The 23,941-nt window shown below is 26.7% G+C and overlaps 1 protein-coding gene across 1 annotated transcript; it reads left to right on the top strand.

Moving 5' to 3' along the window:
- Nucleotides 1–16,004: 16,004 nt before the first annotated feature.
- On the top strand, nt 16,005–17,391 carry LOC113870367 (transcription factor MYB53-like). The gene is made up of 3 exons (XM_027506962.1): nt 16,005–16,137; nt 16,275–16,404; nt 16,689–17,391. The coding sequence occupies exons 1-3, from the start codon at nt 16,005–16,007 to the stop codon at nt 17,389–17,391; spliced, it is 966 nt and encodes a 321-aa protein (XP_027362763.1).
- Nucleotides 17,392–23,941: the final 6,550 nt, after the last annotated feature.

The raw sequence follows: 23,941 nt of genomic DNA, 5'->3' as shown, positions 1-23,941 counted from the left end.
GTAATATAGAATATAGGTAAAGAGTCACCAGTCACGGGTGGGAGTGGGCCTATACCCCCACGTTTGACTTCTTTTGCATGATTGATTATTCACGTGACATATTATTATACTTGCACAAAATTCATAATCTTAAAAAGCTAACATTCTATACCAAAATACACAATATATAAAAATAACATTTGTTTTACTAGTTGCTTGTCATGTATAAAGAATGATTTGTAGCTTAATTAAAAGATTTAGCTCAAGTGATACGTAATTCAGTCCACAAACCCACTTGAATTTGGGATCGGACCTCGAAAGTCTAGTTATATAACTTTTCATTTTAGCTTTGTTATCCTCTTTCTCCTTTGTCTTTGACTTTGGAATTTTAACTTTCATTCCCACCAATAATAACTTAATATTTAAGGAAGGCACCTTATTCAATGTTAAAAAATAAAGGCTCAAAAAAACAGGTTGTGTTTGATTCTTGCTGATGCAAGTCAATTTTTGTCTATCTAAATTTTGTTTATAAAAAAATGATATAATTATGAAAAAAGATCAGAGGAGAAATAAACAAAGATAAAGAATATTATTTTTTATGCAAACAAAATGGTACCTAAATTTAATTAAGCTCGAATAGAAGTTCATGTCAGAATTAATAACAACTAACTACCATTTCCATCAAAAAGAAAAAAAATCCAATTTGGTTCCTTGATTTAAAAAACATATTATCTTAGTATAGTACAATAATTTTGCATTTTAAATATTTTAAATTAAATTAACTGCTATTGTATTTACACAAAAGAGTTCTAATAGCATACAAGAATTGCATTCTCAAAAGAATATAAAGGCGAAGGGTCACCCGAAAAAACCACGTCCGTGAATCTCTCGTTGTACCGCAATTTCCGCTTCCACGGGCGAATGGGGTCAACCGGTCATTGGCAGTGTTACAAGTCACATGTGTGAGGAACATGGCTCACTCTAAGGTTTTTTTGATTTAGTTTTAATTTTTAATTTTTAAAAATTATATTTTAAAACAATTTTGTAAAACTGTTTTTAGGGAAATAAAATAAAATAAATTTTTTTGATAATTTAGTTTTTAAAACTGTTTTTAGTTAGACTTTTGTTAGTTTTAGAAAGAAAAACAGAAAAATAAAAACAAAAATACCTAAATAGCAATTCTATTTTTCAGTTTTAAAAACTGAAAATAAAAATTGATTTTTAAAAATAGTTTTTAAAACTTACATTAATAAGCAAGTTTTTTTATTTTTTTTATTTTAAAAACTAAAAATTCTATTTAAAAAGAGAAAATAAACATGCTCTAATTTTCTTTTTTTACTTATTTTTAATTCTATTTTTTTTAAGGAAAAATATAGAATCACATAATTCCTGGGTTTATGTCCTTAGTTTATGGTTGTTTAATGATAATTTATACGAAATTGTGGGTCATGCTGTGGCTAAGTGTGTTTGTTTGGTAGTGGTTGTGCTTGTTCATGAACTGAATGAGTATTTAAATTTACTTTAAAAGTCAATAAATATGAATTTAGTGTAGAAATTATAACTAATAACATGTAAATAAATATAAATTGATAATCAGAAAATGTGAAATCAAACATACACAAAAAATTAAAAAAGTAATTAATAAAGAGAACAACTCACAATAACGTATTTAGAATGAAGATGATAGCACGCGGATCATTAAATGGTAATTGATTATAATCAAAATGCTTCTAAAGAATGATTATTAAAAAACAATAGGAGACATAACTGTTATTCGTTCAATTGTCAACACTTTCACCAAATGTTGAAAATTTTCCATTTGCCTTCTTCGGACACTTTCTCTGATCTTATATCTCTTTTGAATTTTATTTAACGTCATCTTCTTAAGCTACTATTTCGACAACTTTTCAGTTTTTTTCAAATTTAAAATAGTAATTAATTCTCGATGTGATATATGTGTTCTTAACCAGTCATTTTCTCGTGAATTACACGAATTTAATCAATTTTTACATAAAATTTATGAATAAAAGAGTGCTTATAATTTTTTCAAACGAGAGTGCTGTAGAATTAGTTTTAATTTTTATCATTTTAATTAATTTTTATTTTACAGATCAAGCATTTATTTTTAATTTAATATTTAATTAAATTTTAAGCTTTTTATATTAACCTCTATATATAATTTTTTAGTATTATTTCTTGACGATAACATTTTTAGATGATTTTTAAACTATAATACTTTTAGGAGTTAATTCTAACTTTTACCATTTCAGATAATTTTTTTTATATTAACCAATTATTTTTAATTTAATATTCTATAATTTTTTTTAGCTTTTTATAAATTCTTAAGCTTTATAATTTACTTATTTATTTAATTTTATTTTATAGAATATAATATTTACTACTTAAAAATTCTTGTTCACAAATAATGTAAAGTAATATTAAGTGAAAGTGTTTTTAATAATTAATATTTTTAACTTATAAAATAGTTAAAAGATTATAATATAAATATGATAATTTTAAAAACAAGTTATAACAAGTTATTTTGTTAATTCATGAGTGAGTTAGATGACATATTAACTCACATTAGTCGTTATCATTAAATATTTTTAAACATATACATTTCAAATACGATTAATTACAAAAATTAATAAAACATGCTTCTGCTCTAACAAAATTCTGGGGCCAAACTAACAACGACAACAAGAGAACAAGGGTGAGGCACCAACTTATTTATTTGTAAATATTCTTTGACTTCACTCTTTTGATATGTTAATTTTACAGTAGATTGATGACAAGAAACACTTATATAACCTATATATGAACTTCCCAGACACTCGTTTCAGTGACACAACATATAGGAAAGCAAAACTAAAGCATAAGATAAACAAACAACAAAAAAACACCTACATATATATCTTCTATTGAGAGGAGAAAAACTTTTATGAGTTCATTTGTTATTCCTAGGTGGGTGGTGCACTGGTCGATGATAATCAGCGGTAAAAGCCATAGGACCCCCGTTAACCTCATCAGACAAACGGCTTCTTAGATTTCTTTTGCATTGTACACTGGAAGCGGATGATTTATCCGTCCCAGATTTACTCACAAGTAGCTTCGCGCTTGGTTTGTTCAAGTTGCCCTCATCAATTGGAGCTACGCTTTTCACCGTAGTTCTTTTTGTAGTGCTAGTTGCAACACTCGCCTGTTCAAGAAATTCCCAATGTAATATATTATTAATCCTTTATTTATTCGATGAGATGAAACCATTTATTTGTATTTTAGTATGTGTTTGGAAAAATAAATTTATTAAACGATTTTGTAATAAAATTACTCTAATTAAATGATAACTTATTTATAAAATTAAGAATCTAGATTCACTTTAATTCTCAAAGAAACTGGACGATCTAGTCTCACTTTCATTTAAGTGAATATCAATTTTTTTTTGTAAAAATAGTAAAGAATAAAAAGGGGAACGGATAGAGGTATGTATGTGAGATTGGAGAAGTGGGAGGGGAAGGGAGACTTGAGGAAAGGGAAGGAAGAAGAGGGACTAACAAGAGAAGGGTTAGGTGAAGACGAAATTAAGGAGGCTCGGTGGAAGGAGAATGAGACATCTCTCATAGCTTCTTTTTCTCTCTTCTCAGCATCTTTTCCTTCTTCTCCACCAAACTCTTTTTCCTCACTCACATGTTTACTAAAATTTATTAAAATATTAAAAACTATTAAAATATAATTTTGTATATATTTAAATATGAAATCTTTTAAATGCTTTCTTATATTTTTTTGAAGAAAGTGAAAAATTTTTAAAAATAAGAGAAGCTAAAGAGGAAATGGGAATGTATTTTTAGTTTTTAAAAAGAGAAAACTCTTTTAAAAGTTGGAAACAAACATATTCTAAATATTTTTCTTGTTGAGATGTGAATTATTTTTCTATTAAAAGTTCTTAAAAAGAACTAAAAAATTACACGTGTGGGTTTTAGAGGATTTCAAATTTTCTTACTCCTCATCAACTTTTAATACTTTTTTAAACAAAGGTAATATTAACATTCCCCTCCCCCAATTTCTCTCTAGATCAAACTTACAAATAAAGGTTTAGTATATCATAAAAAATTTAAAATGTATATTTAATTACCTTTATAACCGGAATTTCTTTAACTCCAGCACCTGCATTTTTCACCCTTTTGTGGTCATCATTTGCCTATAACGATTTATTAAAGCAAGAGTAATGCATGTAGTACTCCAAAAGGAAATTAAAGAAATACCTGTAGGGTTCAACCGAGCAGAGGAAAGCGAAGCAACCCAAAGAAATACAAGCACGACACAAGCTGGGTTCTTGATAAGCACCATGATCGTCTTTGTTAACTTGTACTACCTTTTCTTTTTGAAGGTATATATTTTCCTAAAAAATCTGAAATCACATAAAAGAGAAATGACTTCAAAAGGGTAACTTTTCTTTTATTTATAGTAAGTGTTCTAAAGAGAAAAGGCTAAGTCAAATTTAAGTATTCATTCTAACATATTAAGCCCAAGTAATCATATTTAAAGTATTCACATATATACCTGTGAAACCCTAGGGTAACTTTACGTTTATAGAAGCTATCGTTCCAACAGCTAGCTAGTCCTTCTTTGAACGCTTGATTTACTAAAGTACTAACAGTTATATATGTACAGTACTGTAGTGCTCGATCTTGTTGGCAATTAAAAATGTTTCTGAATCCCAATAATTACAATTTCAGATGAACCCTTTTAACAGGATAATAATATTCATAGATAACAGCATAAAATAAATACATATATAAAAGAAGCTTTATGATGAATTCTGTGCGAATTTGTGGTCCAAAGAATGTATAGGACAGTGCCATGAGAGATTCAGAGATTCAAAAACCACGTAGTGCCACTTTTCTTGGGATAGGAGAGTTCACAAAGGTTGACAACAAAAGATAGTGTTGCTCGATACCGTAGAATGGAAGTTATGTGTGTTTTGCGTTTGTCTACCACCATGCAATCAACGAGACAAAGTTATGCTCCTTTAATTTGTCTAGGCCTGTGAAACGGCACATATTAAAATTTTGGACTAGATTTCCCATATGAAAGAACATGATCATTTTGCAGTTCAAGGTGTACAACTTTTGTGACAAAACACAAGTTACAAACTACTTAAGCTTGGTAAAACAAAAAAAAAAGAATAAAGAAAAGTACCCAAAAAAAAGTAATAAATTAAGCTAGCAAATTTTATAAAACTTAAAAGTTTAGAATTCAAATTTCTTGTTGATGTTCTAGTAAATAACATAAAGCTTACCATTTACTTCCTTCAATCTTTCTAATAAGACCTCTTTTAAATATCTTTTGCGGTCTTCGATACAACGATGCTTTTTAAAATTTTGGAAGTAATTATGTATTATCTTGTCACATATTTTCTCTTTATAAATATTAAACCTTTCTAAATTTTCAACAATTAATATGATAATGGAATTTTCTTAAAAATAAGGATAAACTTGAACTGTTATAATTTTTTTATAATACAGATATATTAATTCATCTCAACAACTTTTCTTAATCAAGTAAAAAAAAATGGTTTCTAAGATGTAAGGGTAACACAATTTACTCTCGATATTTTAAAATCCTTCCATTAGTCTTTCACATTATCTTTCATCCATCAATTTGATTTTTTTCTATCAACTATCGTTTGTTGATACTTACTAAATGCAAAGTTGTAATGTTAAGTGATAACATGGAATAAGATGACACTGCATTTCAATGAGTAAATCCACAAAATGGTCTACGAAATTGTAGGGATCATGTAGTTTATTTATAAACATTTCAAAATCTTTCTTTTAATTAATTTGCTTACATTTTATTCCACTCTTTAATTAATTATTCATATCATTCACGGTTAGTTTAACTCTTAAATAATGTTGAATTGTTATTTTAAGTAACAAATAGAATAATGACATGAATTAAACAATATTCATTTTTAATAATAATAATAATAATAATAATAATAATAATAATAAAGAGTCAGTATTTTTTTTTTTACTATAATACAACCCTAACATGTCATCTTCGTCAATTTCATCACATTTCTAGATGTGAATTATTGATGCTATTCCTAATTAAAAGGTTATTTTTCTTCTTTGGACGATCACGCATTCATTTAAGACAAACAACAATAGTAGCAGCCCTAACATGAGCTTTGCTTCAAGATCTTTAATTAGATCTACGGTATAAAGGGATCAAACAATGGAAACCAGTGGACACACAAAAATCAATTGGACCACATTAAGTAAGGGGACATTCTTTGAAACTAGAATCATGGAGAAATTGATTGCAAAGTGGGGAACATAGCACTAAAGTTCAAAACATGATTGACTATAACACAACAAGTGGTTAGAAGTTCATATTTTCCTCCAAGTCACAAAATGTTCTAGCTTCTCAAACTTGACCATGTTCACAAGCTATACCACTGCAATATTCATCAATCGTTTTGCTTAAGAGGAAAATCAAAGAAGAACCGTTAATGGTGTTAGTGAGGATAGAACATGTATGAGAAGGAGAGGAAGTGGGAGAGACACTCCATAAGAGGGATTTAAAATCCAAGAGACTTGATTGCATGATCCATTACAATCTCATGGACCATTTTGCAGGTTTACTACATTGACTCGTTGAAATATGACCTTGTTTTGCTCTATGTCATCAGTTAATGTTACAAATCAAGAATCTATATATAAGAATTAACTAATGATGTTTGCTACTAAAGACTATATCAAAGGATGAAAAATAATATGAACACTAACAAAAGAAATTTAAAATTTTTGGTAACTAAACTGAATGACTTTTATCATAAGAACTATTTGGCAGATTTTCTCTTTCTTATTTTATGCAATATAATTAATGTTTATATTTTGATAACCTAGTATGAATATTTAATTTTTTATTGCATAAACTCTCATTTTGCTTTTTCAAATTATAGCCGTTGCTTACTTTAAGTTCTTGATTTTACAAGATCTTCGCTTTGGTCCTTTACCATGTAAAATGATTTCTTTTATTCTGTATTTTAGTTAATTTTTTACAATCATTTCATATAAATAATTAATGTAACTAACATTTACTATTTAAAATACTAAAACGAAGCCGAGCAGATGAAAAGGGCGGAGCCTAGAGAACACTGCATGAAACAATAGAAAATCGACTCGAGCCCAAACAATAGCCCACAACTACGCCCTTTATCAAATATGGACTGTGATAATGTGAGAGGATTGTGATGGAAAGGTTCCCTGACTGCCATTAACGAGAATAAATATAGACATTATTTTATTGTCATACATTTTTAACATCTTTTTAGCGTCAACCTTCAATCCTTTTAAATGGTTCAATCCCACTCTATCTTTTTATCATATATACTACTTTAGATAATCTGTTAAAATTAAAAATAGAAAGGAAATATGTACTAATCTCCCTACCTTACTCCCCTCTGCACCTCAATCTCTTTAGTTGGGCTTTTGTTTGATAACATTGATATTTGATAGGTAATTTAAGACACTGATTTCCATTTTATCCGTGTTTTACAAAATCTAATCTCCCCACCAATTAGTTTAATACTCTTAACTCCATGCCGCCATAACAAACACTACTTCATTTTTGTCTGATATAGACATATTTAACTATCTGAAAGCTATATATGGAGAAGAATTAGCTCTTAAAGACAACTATTTTATCTAAAGATTTTCAAAGCGAAATGTTTCGAATTGATAAAATTTCATTCTAATCACTTCCATAATTTCTCAAGAGCATGGAGGGGGACTCTATACGACTGTTGAAAGGTTCTAATTTAGGATCGGAGGAAGAGAATTGGCAAATGGGGGCTGTGAGGAATATGGTCGATGATCCTTAAATTCTAATTGCCCTTCTTTTTAAACTCTCATTCATTTTTGTTCTATTAATTTATTTTAAGCTTGACTCAACTGCGTATGGCCACACATCTAACAAGATTGTGTGTATCTTTGACCTGATTTAAATATTAAAATTAACTTGTTTGAACTTCTTCTAGTCTATATCTTAGGTGTCATAAGTTTATTACATTCGAGTTAAACATGAATAACATTGAAAAGTTATCAATTTTGTTAACTTTAATCTATAAAATTGATTTTAAATATTTTAAAATAATAAGCTTTATTGAATAAGATAATATTTAAGTTTTTATATGCTTTTAGCCTCTATATTTTAATAAAAAAAATTATTTTAATTCTGCTGAATAAATTTTCTATTTAGATTAATATATTTTTATGAGTTTATTTAGTCTACATCATTGATGTGAATCAATATAAAATTATTATATGTTAATTTTTTTGTTGAACTATTTCAGCAAAGGAGATTAAAAATAAAAATTGACAAAAATATAAGGATCAAAACGAAAGAAATTATAATGAAAATTAAAATAAAAAAACATTAAAATGTAAGAAGTAAAAAAAATTTAAGTCTAATATTTACTACATTTTTACATTCTCAATGTAATAAATATTTTTAATAAAAAAAATCTTATTTATAATTATCCAATTATAGGATTCGCTAATATTTACCTGTTTTTTTAAAGTAATATTTTAACAAGTTATGTCTTAAATGTATTTTTGAAAAAAAATAAAAATTATAACTTGTTAGTAATATTTTTTCATGTGGCACAGTGATGCAATAACAAGAAAATGCTCTTATACCAGTAACAATAAAAATTGTCATTGCTCGGAGACTATGAGCTCAGTCCTTTATTTCAAGAGTTAAATCTTTAGTGTGTTTGGAATGGTCTCTTCCCAAAGTCACTTTGGGCTGTAGATTCTTAATTAAATATATGTGGTGTACGATAATGTACTACGTGAACTATATTATCCACATTTTAGAAATATTTAATATTGTATAGTGAAAACAAAGAGAGAGAGAGAGAAATTGGGGTCATGGCTGAGTCTAATTGGCAAGGGTGTACTCATAATCAGTCTATCGTAGACAGTCTAACATGTAAGACACTGATTCCACGACCCAAACCTATTTAAGTTATTTTGTAAGAATATATCTTTCTAAGATAAATATGCATTTCATTTTGATTTAATTTATTATAAATGATATTTAAAGATATTTTTTACTCTCATTTTTAACATCACAGCAATAATTACTTACAATTTCTAACACCAACAACGTTAATTTATTATTATATTTAAATTTAAAAGGTGTATTAAATTAAGATTTTTTTAGTTAAAAATGAAAATTTTAAAAAATTTTGCAAGATTTTTATAACTTTTTAAACTTTATAGAATTCTACAAGATTTTAAAATTAGAATTTTAATAAATTCTGTAATATTTTGTAAACTTTACAGAGTTTTGTAAATTTTTTACATAAAGAATTTAAGATTTTTTTCATACATTTAAATTTAAAATTTTATAATTAAAATTTTAATAATTTTTGACATAAAAGAGTTAAAAATAAAAATAATAAAAACAATTGAAATAGAGAAATTAAAATAAAACAAATCTAAAAATCAAAGATGTTATAATTTTTTTTTGTGATTATAATAATATGTTAATTTATCAGCTATTTTAAGTGATATAATATCTATTATGTCATAATATAATATTATATTATGATTTGGAGTAAATATTATTTTATAACATATTTTAATAGAATATAATAAAATTTTATTATTACATATTTTTTATATTTAAATTCTAATTTTTTATTTTAAAATAAAATAATTTAATAAATAATATAAACAAATTTGTGTAACACACAAATATATTTATTAATTTATAACTAAATTATTATTATTAAAATTTATAACATTTAAAGTCATATATAAATTAATTTTAATTGTTAACTTTATTTTTATAGATTTTTTTAAAAATAATCAAAATTTTTACTTAACATTTTTTATGTTTCTATTATATTAAAAATAATTATTTTTATATATTTATATAAATTCATGCAACGGACATATTTATTAGACATAAAAAAATTAATATTTATTCCTAAATTGTGTGCTATATAATTTTATAACATAAGATATATTTTTAGTATTTATAAAAATTAATTTATTTATTATTTTATATTAATATTATGGTATGTATGTATATTACATTATTATAAATTAATTATAAGGGTCATTTTTAAACTTTATAAAATTAAAATTATTATTTTATAAATTAAAATAATATTTGAGTCTAATTCCTTTATTTTTAAAGTTAATTTACAAATATTTAAAAATATATTGTTAGTCTTAATGTAATATATGAAATATTTTTATTAGTAATAATATTAATATATACTAATTAATTTTAATTTTTAAAATAATTTTAACATTATCATAAATATTTTATACAGTTATTTTTATTTATTTTATAATTATTAATTATAATATTATATTATGACATATTTATTTATCCGTGTATTGTATGAGATATCTTTCTCTTTTATTGCGTGTATTATAAAAAAATTACTACTTAAAAGTTAAAATTTTTAATATTTTCTGTATTATATATCTGAGGAACAAACTCAACTAAATAGAGTAAAATAAAATAAGTTAATGACACTATCATTTACTTTTTCACCAAATAAGAGAATAAAATGAAAACAATAGTATAATATTATATATGAGTAGTAGTACAACATTATTAGTAAAGAAAAAAAATGAAAAAGACAAGAGTATAGAAAAAAAAAAGATAAAAAAATTCACCTAAAAATTTTTAAAATACTTAAAAAGTCACTTCAAACAATCTTTTAAAATTTGATGAATTTATATGAGATTGGTTTATGAATTTAGTACTAAAAAATCTTTCAAAATTCTTCTAATATAACAATCCTTTAAAATCTTTATATTTTTTAATACCAATATATTATTTTTAAGTTGTAAAAAGTCTCAAATAAATACCAATAGATTTTAATGGACTCTTTAAAAAATCCTAATTAAATACTACTGAATTATTTTTAAGTAACATAAAATCATTAAATACCAACAAAATTTTTTACTTAAAAAAAATCTTTTAAAATCCTATGAAATCTTAAACTAATACATCTCCTAAGTTTATATATCTAAAATTAATTTTTTTTATTTCTTTTTTCACAAACTAAAGTTAATTATTTGTCTCATTAAAATTTAAGTTTGTATATCATATTAATTAAATAGTTTATGTCTAAATAATAATAAAAAAAGATAAAATAAAATTTTTAATTTTAATAAAAAAAGAGAAAAATGTAAAAAATACTAACGATTTGAAAGAAATAAATTTTGTTAACATAAAGAAAAAGAAATTCACATTACTATAAGTTGAGTAGTATTTATTTTAAAATTTTAAAAAAATTTAAGCTGTGTTATGATTTCTTTAGAAATAACTTTTAAGTTTAAAGAACAAATATTCAACTCTTTAAAGTCAACTTTAACAAATAAATATGTATTAATCATTTTATAAAATTATATTTAATAAGTAATTATATTATTTTATCCTTCAAACAACTATTTAAAAGAAAAAGAAAATAAAATTAGGTAGTGTTAAGTTTAATTTGCATAAAGCTAATGGTTTGGCCATTGAACATTACGTCGTAAATAAACTCCATATCACCGCCACCAAGTAGATATCCAAACTTTCATCAGCTTCCTATCATTCACAAGACTCATGCCATTATAAATAGAGGGCATGTTAAATCAAATTAAAGCCACTTATAAACACAATGTGAAAGTTCAAAGGCATGTTAAATCAAATTAAAGCCACTTATATACACAATGTGAAAGTTCAAAGGACATGTTAAAAATAAGAAAAATATTAATTGGGCGAGAGTGAGTGCATATCTAATTTTTTTAATGATACAAATTTAAATTTATAATATAGGGATAGATTAACTTAACCTGCCTCACGTTAATAATAAAATGTAAAACAGTATTTTCTTGGGAAATTGATGCTTTGTTTTTATTTTGGTTTGCTTAAGTTATTAATACCTAATTAAAGAAAAAAATTAAGATAGAAAAATAGAATAGAAGATTTCATTCCACACCTCATGGTCAACTTTGTTTTTATTGTCATTCCTGTTAACAAAAATGGAAAAGAACAAATTCATATATACGTAATACGTGGCATGAAGAAGCATGCAAAGTCCGAGTTTAGATGTAACGGGTAGAAACTTAAGAAAGCAAGCAATTCAGTTGTTTAGCTGACATTACAAGTTTCATTACTTCTAATGAGGAAAATCACACTGTCACTGTTTATGGTGACATCAATAACGTTGTATAATAGCCTATAGGTTAAACCTGCTTCCTTTTTTATATGGTCGAGATTGAGAAGCTGGTCTACCCGACAGCGAAATTGAGTTGAACAAGCAATTAATCTCCGCCTTTGAACGCAACGCAATAGCAATTCATCTCCCTCCCTTGTCTTCCGCAGACATAGACAAAACTTTACTCCACATTTGCTAAGTAAATTATATAAGCTAACTAATTAACACAGTATTATTTTTAATCTAAAGTAATATATACTTTCTCTTACAAGAACTTATACAGTCATTATTACAACCAGCGTAAGACTAAGAGGTGATGACTGTTTTAGAACTTGAGTTCTCTAGAATGTAAAAAGAAAATTCATGATTTGTTATCATACCATTTAGGGTCTATTTGACATACATGATAACGATCAATAGTTAAAAAAGCTTGGTATGTATGACTTAAAAGTTAAAAAGTTTGATCTTATATAAGACTAAAATAGAATTTTAACGAAATTCATAATTTCCATACACATTCAATAAAAAAAAATTACATTTGAAATTAACATGTAACAAAAAATTATGTGTAACAGCTTGTGGTGGCAGATATAGAGAGTCTTAAACTCTTTGATTTGAAACCACTGAAATGAAAATACACTTTAAATTAATAATAAAGTAAAATAATCATTATTTAAAAATTAAAATTTGGTAATGTAAAAGTTAAAATGCATGTATATGTAAATTATAAAATTGTTAAAACTTATCTATTAATTTTATAATTAACAATTTTATAATCAATCATTATTATTCTATACTTTATTCATTAAAGTTCACCCTGCATTTTAAAAGAGTTAAATCATAGATTCGGAACACATAAATTATTATGCGTATTCGTACAATATATCTCTAAATTAATACATAAGTTGTGAAACTCATTAAAGAGATGATATATATATATATATATATATATATATATATATATATATATCAATTATATCAATTATATGAAAATATAATTTTTTTGTACACATGTTAGATGTATTCTTTTCATTTTATTGTTACATAAAAGAAATGCTTTGATTTTTGGACATAGTACATTATCCACTGTGATTAACAATATATGATATGGACAAAATTTAGGTATAATTTTTAAGTATTTTTTATCTTGTGTTTTTAATTAAAATTAAATTTTTATTTCTATAAAAAGTGAGTACGTCATCACAAATTATTAAATAAAATTTTAATTTAAAAAAATATATTAAAAAAGTAAGAAATGACAGCTAAATTTTGTCCACGTAATAATTAACTTGACACATATATAGGATTAAGGTTTATGTACTAAAATTAATTATTAAATAAATTTTTGTAAGGTAAACAACTCATGTTGAATTACAAGTTCATATGTTCATAAAATTTCACGTTAATTATATATTGGGTAGGTTGTTCAATCTTATTGTAAAATTTGTCTGTATGTGTATATATGTAGATAGGTATATATAGATAGGTGAGACGAAATCGAATCTTTATTGTTACATTCTTCGTGAAGACAAAAATCAATAAAGATCACCTAAAAGTCAAATTATTATATATATGATAATTTAGAAACGATGCATAATCATTGTAAAAACTAAATTATCTTTCTGATGAATAGGTCTCTACCCCGTAACTTTATTTTCAAACTTGTACACGATCTCGTCAAAAGTTGTATGCATAAATCTACCTAAACTTTCTTTTTCCTTTTTAGCTATTTAGAATTTTCCACTTAACATTATCCTTATACATTGGTCTGAAATAGTTTTTGCAAAACTACTTTTAAAATTTTTTTATTGACTTCTTTAAAATATAAAATACAAATTAATTTTAATTTATAAAAATAATTTTATGTATAATTTGTCTTTATTTTTTTTTTCTTCTCCACGTAGTTTTGTAAAAGTTTACCAAATCTAAAACATTATTCTTACTCCTCTACGATATACATATAAGAAAATGAATTCCAAATTTTATTTTATTGAGAACAAATAGTCTGGACCAACTTAGATAGTGTATGTAGAATCTCGACTAATTTTCATCTGGACCAACAAGTTATATATATATATATATATATATATATATATATATATATAATTTAATTATTATTATTATTATTTATTTATATTTTAAATAATGTTCTATAACAAAATCACACTGTGGTGCATTTCTGTAGGAACAAACGAGAAAGTAGCAGTTCTGCCTCGTATGAATGCAAGGTACAAAGAAGAAACGACGACGGCATGCATTAAAGAACCCATTAATGGCTTGCAACGTATATGAAGGGAAAGAGAGTTGTAGAGAGGGTTAGAAATTTAGAGAGTTTGACGCACCAACTTCTCGTCTAACTAGCTCCACGGATGGTCATATATAATCCCTCTTTTTTCTTTTCTTATGGCAAAATCATCAACATTTTTGTACGTGACATCACTATCAGTTCGTTTTCTTGTTGCTACATGATTTTGATCGCCAACATCTCACATGGTTGAAAATAGAGTAGCTAAGTGTAATATCATATCATATTGATCGATCTGTTTCCCTCAACCTTCTATATTTTCAACTTTGACAAAGATTTATATTTCTGGTGTTGAACCGGGTACCTCGCATTATAGTTGTAAGACTAATTCTTGGGTCAAGAATGGTAATTTCATGGCGCAAATCTTAAGGGGAACTAATTAAGATAAGATATGTATTAATTTTTATTTACCTTTTTATAAATAAAATCCCATTAATCTACCTAGAATTGGGTTATTTAAAGTAACACAAACAAATCCTAACAGTTAAGTAAAGTTTTTTACTGTTGATTTTTACAAACAAGCTGGATCCAAGTTCATAATATAGAAAGAGTGATTGTTCTTGTTGAGGGATTGTTTTGAGATTGCATCTATATATCTCCAAAATGTTTTAGGCAACTGGACTTATATTTCCCTTATTTATATTCCCTTTACTTCTCACATTTCCATTCAGTATAAACTGCTTTTATTTTTTATATTTCCTTTCAGGTTAACTGGTATAGTTGTGACTTGTCTTCAATCTTTAACTTGGATTTGTGCCTTTTCTTTTGGAGTCCTTTATGTCTGTGTCTTCTTCCTTGAATCCTTTAATTTTTTCCCTTTCTTTTCAATTTTTTATTAGGTTTACTGGGTCTTCCTCACCAAGTCCATATTTATTTCTCTTCATTTTCTGTAGTGCTTTTTTTTACTGAAGACTTGAGCCATTATTTTTAATTTAGATTAAAACTAGGCTGTGGATATCATGTTGATTTTTAGGAACAGATCTAATTCAAGTTCATAATATTGATAATAGAGAGAGAGAATGATTAGTCTTATAGAAGAATTTGAACTTAAAATTGCAACTATATCAAAATGCCTTAAGCACGTGAACTAGTACAACTCTTGCTTATATTTATTTATTTCACACCAAATAACATGTAAAGATTATTTAGAGTTATAATTTAATTTTACAGTAACCAACCATTGTTGGGTTGACAAAAGTTTGTCATTTTGCGTATATAAGAAAAATGTATGTTTGTTTTAGCTAACACGTCAGTTTCAACTTCTATTAAACCTTGTTGTGTGGGCCACGTACAACAGATATTCGCCTTATAAATAGATAGCTGCCACTTTAGGTTGGATGTGTAGGAAGCATCCATCTCCATCCAGTCCCATGTTGAATTTGATAACGAAGTGACTCAGCTTCCTTCTTTGTAAAGAGAGAGAGAGAGAGAAAGAAGAAAAAGAAGAAAGACACAAGAAGTAGGATACCATAAATAGAAATGGGAAGATCTCCATGCTGTGATGAGATTGGTTTGAAGAAAGGTCCTTGGACACCTGAAGAAGATGAGAAGCTTGTTAACCACATTCAAAAATATGGTCATGCAAGCTGGAGGGCTCTTCCAAAACTAGCAGGTAACTACTATATAAAATTATAGATATATATGTTTGTAATATACGTCAGAAAAACTCATAATTAGTTTTGGTCTCTTTGATCTATTAGACTTTAAACCGTAATTAATGGGAGTGATCATTTGTATATTTGATAACAGGACTCAACAGGTGTGGCAAAAGTTGCAGGTTAAGGTGGACGAACTACTTGAGGCCTGACATTAAGAGAGGGAAGTTTTCTCAAGAAGAAGAACAAACAATTCTGAATCTCCATGCCATCCTTGGAAACAAGTAAATTTTCAACACCACTATCCTTTTATGCGTATTATTGTTGTATCCTTTGAGGGCTCTTCTTATGGAAGATTTTATTGTAATTTCTCTTACCTGTGTGCATGAGTGTGAGTGTATCTTGTACTTTTTGTTCAAAACATTTCTCTTACAAAAAGAAACATTTTTTTTGCATTATGTGCAGGAATTTGGAATTATTCCGTATACAGTATGAGCAAATGAAGTATTAATTAATTTGATTATTCTGAAGCTTATAATATACGTAAATTTTTTCTGCTTTTGGCTAGATGGTCAACAATTGCAAGTCACTTACCAGGTCGGACAGATAATGAAATCAAGAATTTTTGGAACACCCATCTCAAAAAGAAGCTTATTCAAATGGGTTATGATCCAATGACACACCAACCTCGAACTGATGATATCTTCTCAGGCTTGTCTCATCTCATAGCACTGGCAAATCTGAAAGAATTCTTAGACCATCATCATCATTATTCATGGGAACAAAACGTTGCAAGGCTACAAGCGGAGACCATCCAATTGACCGGGCTCCAATGCTTCCAACAGCAACACCTCTTTCAGCCACAAGCTTCAACTGAGTTTGAGCCTAACACCAATAACCTTTCAAAAGATCATTTTGAAAACACCATGCCATTATCTACTGGAATTGGTAGCAATCTCCATTTGGTCAATGATTCCATCCCTTTCTCTCACATGCCAAGCTTGGAAACACCCCCTTGTTGTTCATATGAAGCACCATTAAGCAAGGAAATGTTCCAAGCCCCTAACGAATCCACTACTGCATTTTGTCAAGGAGAAAGTTATCCCAATTCTCCATGGCTTCTTTCATGCTCAAGCACTACCCCTTCTCCCTCCCATGCTGTTCCACCTGTGACACAGGTTTCATTAACTAGTATGGAAGATAATTGCATTAATTCTGCTATTTGGTCTGAGCTCTTGCTAGAGGACCCTTTGTTCAACAGGATTTCCTAGTTTAAGGTTAATTTGTGTAACGTGACAGGAATTTAGTACTATATTAGCTAGTCCTAGTTTTACAACATTTACTCCCATTTTGTGTGTTCTTTTGTATACAATGTTCATGGTTATGAGTTTCTGTTTTTTTTTTTCAATTTTTTCTTTACATTTCAGTATTTTTTATTGAGTCCTCTGAACATATTTTATTTTATTTTAATTCTTATATTTTCAGAAATTTTGTATCCTATCTCTATTGTGAACGTGGTCTACAAATATGTCACCACATATTATTTTTTGTTGAACTACATCAACGAAAAAGAAAAATATAAAAATTTGTAATATAGGAACTAAAATAAAAAATTTGTTCACAGGAATTGAAAACAAAAAATTCACGTCATCCGATGCAAAACCAAAAAAAATAAATAATAAAATTATATTGATTATGGACGTTCACAAATTAAGTGCTATGTAAGCCAATCATTTACTCACCAAAAAATTTACCTGCATGTTTTCTTATACATATTGTGATGACGATTTAAATATATAAGCTCACCTCCCAAAGTTTTAAAATGGTCCAATAATTTTACGTTACAGTTAAATAACAATAAGAAGAAATTATCAGGAAATTCAGTGTTTTCTTTCAGTATCTAGCAGTTGTTTTTTGTTTTCCGACCCACTTTGATAGCTGTGAGTAATATCAAACAGATATATGTTTAAAGTGACGCAAAAGGATTCCCAATAATGGGAGAGGGACCCGGTAGTTAGGATTCTCAACTACACCAATGTCAAAGTTGCTTGGATGGTGTAGTTGTAAAAGGTTAATTATTCGAGTTGATCAAGTTAATTTCTTACCCTCTTAAATTAAATTTAAATATAGACTATACTACAAATTTTATAATATTTTTTTATCGTAGTATTGGATTCTGAAGCCTGAAAACAATGCATTGTTCAGTTATGTTAACCTAAAAGGTGCTATAATTGTCAAGGTAATTAATTTTTAAAATCCTTTAAATTAAAAACAAAAAATTTCAACAGGTTGAACCAATTGACTTCTTCTCAACGTGATTAATTAAGAAATATTTACTGAAAGTAATATGTGCGATAACATGATGGCTTCAACTAATAGAAAACGAAGGCTATAATGTTATGTTTTCTAGTGAGCAGGTGGATTACTATTCCTTTTCTTTCAAGGGATTGACATAAACACTTCTTATTAATACACCCAATCATACTAATCGAAGTCGTTGCCTCATGTATTTATCTTGACAGGAGCAGTGATCTTATTCGTGTCATAAGTTATAACAAATGTGATAAAAATAAATAAAATGTTATTTGAACACTATTAATGGAGATAAGAGTTACAAATGAAGCAACTGAATAGCACGTTAAATATGAAGAAAAAAAACTAAGATAACACTGCACAGTTCTTAAAAAAATAGTTATACCAAAACAACTGTATATTTTTGTGTATCAATTGTTAGTAATAGAACTTTCTCTAATAACACTACTCAGTTGAAAGTCAAATCGGGCATGCTTATCCAAGCAACAGGAAACATATTATTGCTAAACATTATGGTTAAATATTAAGTTATTTGAAAAAGATGTAAACAACCTAATCCGACACCTTTGGTTGCTTTATTAACATGACTATCATGCAATATTTTCCACTGGACTCAATATTTGCATATCATTTGCAGTTGTTTTAGGAAGAGATTTAAAGAAAAAATAATTTATTATTTATTAATATATAGGTAGTTAATTTAAGTGATATAACTTTGACTTCCTTTAAATAATGTCACAAATTTCAATTATATATATATATATATATATATATATATAATATTCTTGATTTATATAAAAATTAATATTGATACAATGTCAGTGTAAATTTTTTTTTATAGATATAACTTTAAGGTAATTATTACAAAAATCAATAAATGTTAAGATGTGATAATTTTTTATTAGTATATTTTAATTAAATTGTAAATAGACTTATCTCTCATAAAAAATAATATATTTATTATCTATAAAAAAATTTGTTTTATTTTCAATAATTGAGGCTTCAACACGTGTTTAATAATTGATAATATAAAATATGTACCTGTCGGTTTGTGACGAGAGAGACGAAAGAAGCAGAAAACGAAGCTACGTATTTTTAGTTTTTTTTTTAATAATAATAAATAAATAATTCATTAAAATCAAGAAAAAAATAATTATTATGTTATTTTATATTATATGTTAAAATTATTTGTAATATAAATAGTCAAATAATCAATTATGTATAAAATAAAAAAATATATTTACATATTTATATGAGTAATGAGCGATTTTTTTTAATTAATACTAATCTTATAATAAATAAGAACATAAAATTAATAATCAATACATCTAAAAATATGTTTTTATTTTTTACAGAGAAATATTATTAAATATTTTTTTTATAAAAAGTATAATCCATAAAATAGACCTTGTCGATGAGCTATTTAAAAAAATACTCCAAAGAAAAAAAAAATTGAGCATTAGAGTTCGAGGTGGATAAATTCGCCAGTGGTCAACAACTCGCATTATATATATTTTTTAAGGTGAATATGATTTTTTTGAGTATTTTTTATTTAAATTTAAATTATCATTTATGAAGTTAAATTATTATTTGTTTCATATTAAATTATTAACATAATCAATATTTGATTCAACATTATAATCAATGAAAATAGTGAAGTCATTGTAATTAAAGATACAATTTTTTTAGGAGATTTAAATAATTGTTCAAATTAATTTAAACAATTAAAAATTTAAAAAAATCCAGTTAAGCTTTACTTTTCATATATTAATAGTTATTATTACATAATTAGTCTTTATTTAAATTTAAAAAAAATTAGTAAATAATTTTAAAAAAATGATTGTCGAACAATAACAGGTTATCTTTCTTTATTTTTTAGTGTATTTTTGGTTTAGGTGTATATGAAAAAAGATTTAAATTTTTTTAAAAAAATATATTCAATATCATATATAATATCATATTTTTTATTGTTCAAATAATGAAATCATATTTAAAAAAGATATTAAAATCAATAGTTTTGTGCTCACCTTAGACTCTAGGTTAACCGTGTTTATAGTAGGAACATATGTGTGTTGAATAGATTGATATATTATAATTTTGTTTCATGGTTCCATTGCTTTGGATCTATATATTTTTTACAATAATTAATTAAATTTTTATAAGGGCTTTTACTCATTATTAATACATAACCTTTGTCTTAAAACTTTCTTATATTTAGTGGCCTAAATATAGAGAATTAGTCGAGTCAAGATAACTCAATTCAAAAAGCATATTCCAATGAAATTATAATCAAAGAACTCATTTATTACATTAAAATAAATATTAAAGAGCGATTCTGTATCATCTTAACTGTAATTATATAAAATTTACTTTTATTTAGAGTTTATGTAATTAGTTCCATCCTCTACATTTTAAATTAGTTTTAAAAATTATCACAGGGATAAGCCTTGCGATAAGTGTAAGCAATATCAACACTCTAGAAATCTTTTAGGTTTTAATTTTATAATTAGAGTGGCGAAATTGAGTGTGCATAGTAAAAATTGATAGATCAAGCAGGATATGTATAATGTAACGTATGTGCTGATTTCTGGAATCCAATGGAAGAAAAACTAAAGAAAATGAATATGTTTTCCTTTTCCCGAGTGAAGAAATTGAGGTCAAAAGACGTCTTTTTATGCATAACAGCGTTGAAAATTTATATGACTGTGTTTTCCTACAAGGTATACTACGTAATATTTTTCTTGCACTTTTACGAAATATTAAATTACTAAATAGATAGAAAGAGAGATTATAAAATGACTCTTTGGATCAATGTATAAGGATATGTGGATAGGTATTAGAAAAACGATATGAAAGAATCATAACTGTTGACAAATGGACTTTTAAATAAACTATTTACTATTAATTAAAATTTATATATGAATTCTGTCCTTAATTATTGAGTCTCATCAATATTTTATAATTTTTAATATATTTCAGTTTTTAAAAAAATATGTTCCTAATATATCTTGATAAGAGATATACCATGTAGGGTCATGCCTCCCTAGTTTAGACACTCTAATTTCCCTATTCTTCAGCGGAAAATCTTCCATATTCTACTTACAATATTATAATCAGCAGTGTATTTTCGACGACAAAAGAGAATTCGGATTGAAATTTGTGACTTCCGAAGACTTTTTATGGCCACTAATACGTATCGAAATACAAGAGTTAGAAAATGTTTGTCCTTTAGTACGTTTAGTCCACAAAGCAGGCAGCATAGGACGACATATAGTCCATCATTACCAAGCTAATAGAAATGTTCATAGTTTGTTATACTAGTTCTTGTATTTTACATAAATATAAACTGCACATTACATTTGCATGGAGCAAAAACAGACTCATCGCTTGATGTAGCAAAATTGTACACTAGCACCCATGTTGCTCTGTGATAATAGAATCTTGTTGAAAATTCATCTCCTAATTAAGTATTAAAATCATAATTTACATTATAATGCCAACTCATCGCTTAAGAGACTACACTGGGAAAATTATTTTAGTACATGCTTCAGCTATTTTTGAGAAATAATCACTTATTTCTTTCAGTTTACGAAGAGAGCTTTCGAAAAATAAATGATTATTTCCATAAGATTAAGCTGAACCAGACATGCCATTAGAAAAATAAAATATCACCTGAGGGTTTTGCAAGTCGAAAACAATCAGATTCCTATCTGCAGTTTCCACAATCATCAGAGGATGTTTCACTGTCGTGGCATAACAACGATCAGGTAGTTGTTGAGTATGCACAGGATTTGACAGCCTGGTGTCCCAATACCTAAAATATAGAAAATAAAGCATAAACTATTATATAAAGTAGTTAAAACTTCAATTTAATCCATCACTCAGATGACAAGAAAAGGAATTAGAATAGAAAGTGCATTTTTATTACCAAAATATTAGAAGTTTTCATAGCAGCTGCCAATGTTACGGAGATAAATAATCATAAATTTCTTATACATAAAAACAAAAGGAAGGAAAACAACTCATTTGTGAAAGCTTAAAGTTAAGAACCAGATATTAGGTGAAGAAACATACAGGTTTTATTAAATCTATACACACTTACCTTTCAGCAATTGATGAAAGGACAGAAACAAAGTGAATAAACTGTTCCAAATGAAGCAACCCATTCAAGGCTATACTTTTTAAGATAGAATATTATAAGCACAGTTCCACTTTTATGCTTCCTAACAATTAATCTTAATTGTGTTAAATAGTTGAAATAGTAGTTATTGTGAATCTGTTATTATTAGGTTTGCTATCATCTTGTTCTGTTCTGTTTGCTGTTAGGGGATTATTTTAGGGACTGCTATTGTATAAATACTAGTAATCATTTCCAGAGAATGAAAATATATAGAATATTCAGTTTCAAATTCAAATATTAACATAAGCACACTACAATATATCATGATTGAGCATGCAGGAATGGCCACCTTACCTACATTTTAACCGAAATGAGTGACCAAACAGATGTAGTTTGTGATCCTAAAATAGTCAGAAATTTTGTCAGGATCATAGAATGTGTTACTTTTTTCTTGTGTAATTTATACACATAAGCTATTAAGCTATTGCATTATGGTGTTATGTGCTTTTACATTTTAAACAGTGTTGTCTACTCTCAAATGATGTTCATCTGAATTGGGCCCTCATTTTAGAGAGTTTTTTATTTAATCAAAAGAAAGCTCAAAGTGCTTTGACAATGACAAAGGAAGGACCAGAGTCTGCACTCCTCAGATAAAATATTTCTTTGCCCATTTTTATACACTTTAGACAAACTGCAATGTTCATAACTGCCATCTCCCATGCACACACAGCCTCCTAAATGCCCTTCTCACGTGAATCATTTCCCTAAAATGCTAACTGCTGCTACCTCAGCTAACCCTAAATCAATACGGGTCACTTTTAGTGTGTGTGTGTGTGTGTTTTCAGCTTATTTTGTAGAAATAGCCAACGTTAACATCGTAAGAGAGCTTTTTGGGAAAATTTAATATAAAAATGCAATTATTTCTCAAAACTAATCCATTCCCATACGTGCCATCCTTCTAGCCATATTGTGGATCCTTTTAGGCTTTGTTTGGATGTCCTTTTAAGGAGAGAAGGGAATGAGACATAGACAAGATTTACTAGATTGAGTTGATGAAAATGATAAATTAACTCTTGGTATGCCTATTTCAAATGCTTGTGGTACAAGCATCCCAAATATGACTTGAAAGAGGGATTTAGGCCCGTGAACAATTATATGGTTGTACTAAAGTTTTCAAATGATATTATTAAGGGCTAACCTCAGATTTTTTTTTTATTATTATTGAGCACTTATTAATATACTTGTGTTTAGTGAAACAAATTTTGATATGAGAGGAATATGAGAGGAATTAAAGCAGCAGTGAAAGTAGTTGACATCGATAGTGAAAATGGGGCAGGTGTTGAGGAGGAACCAATGGTTAAAGATGACCAAGATTATGTTGGAAAGTT

Source organism: Abrus precatorius, unplaced genomic scaffold, assembly GCF_003935025.1.
Source record: "Abrus precatorius isolate BTA unplaced genomic scaffold, Abrus_2018 Scaffold6, whole genome shotgun sequence".
Lineage (NCBI taxonomy): Eukaryota > Viridiplantae > Streptophyta > Magnoliopsida > Fabales > Fabaceae > Abrus > Abrus precatorius.
This window is presented reverse-complemented; position numbering and strand designations above follow the sequence as displayed.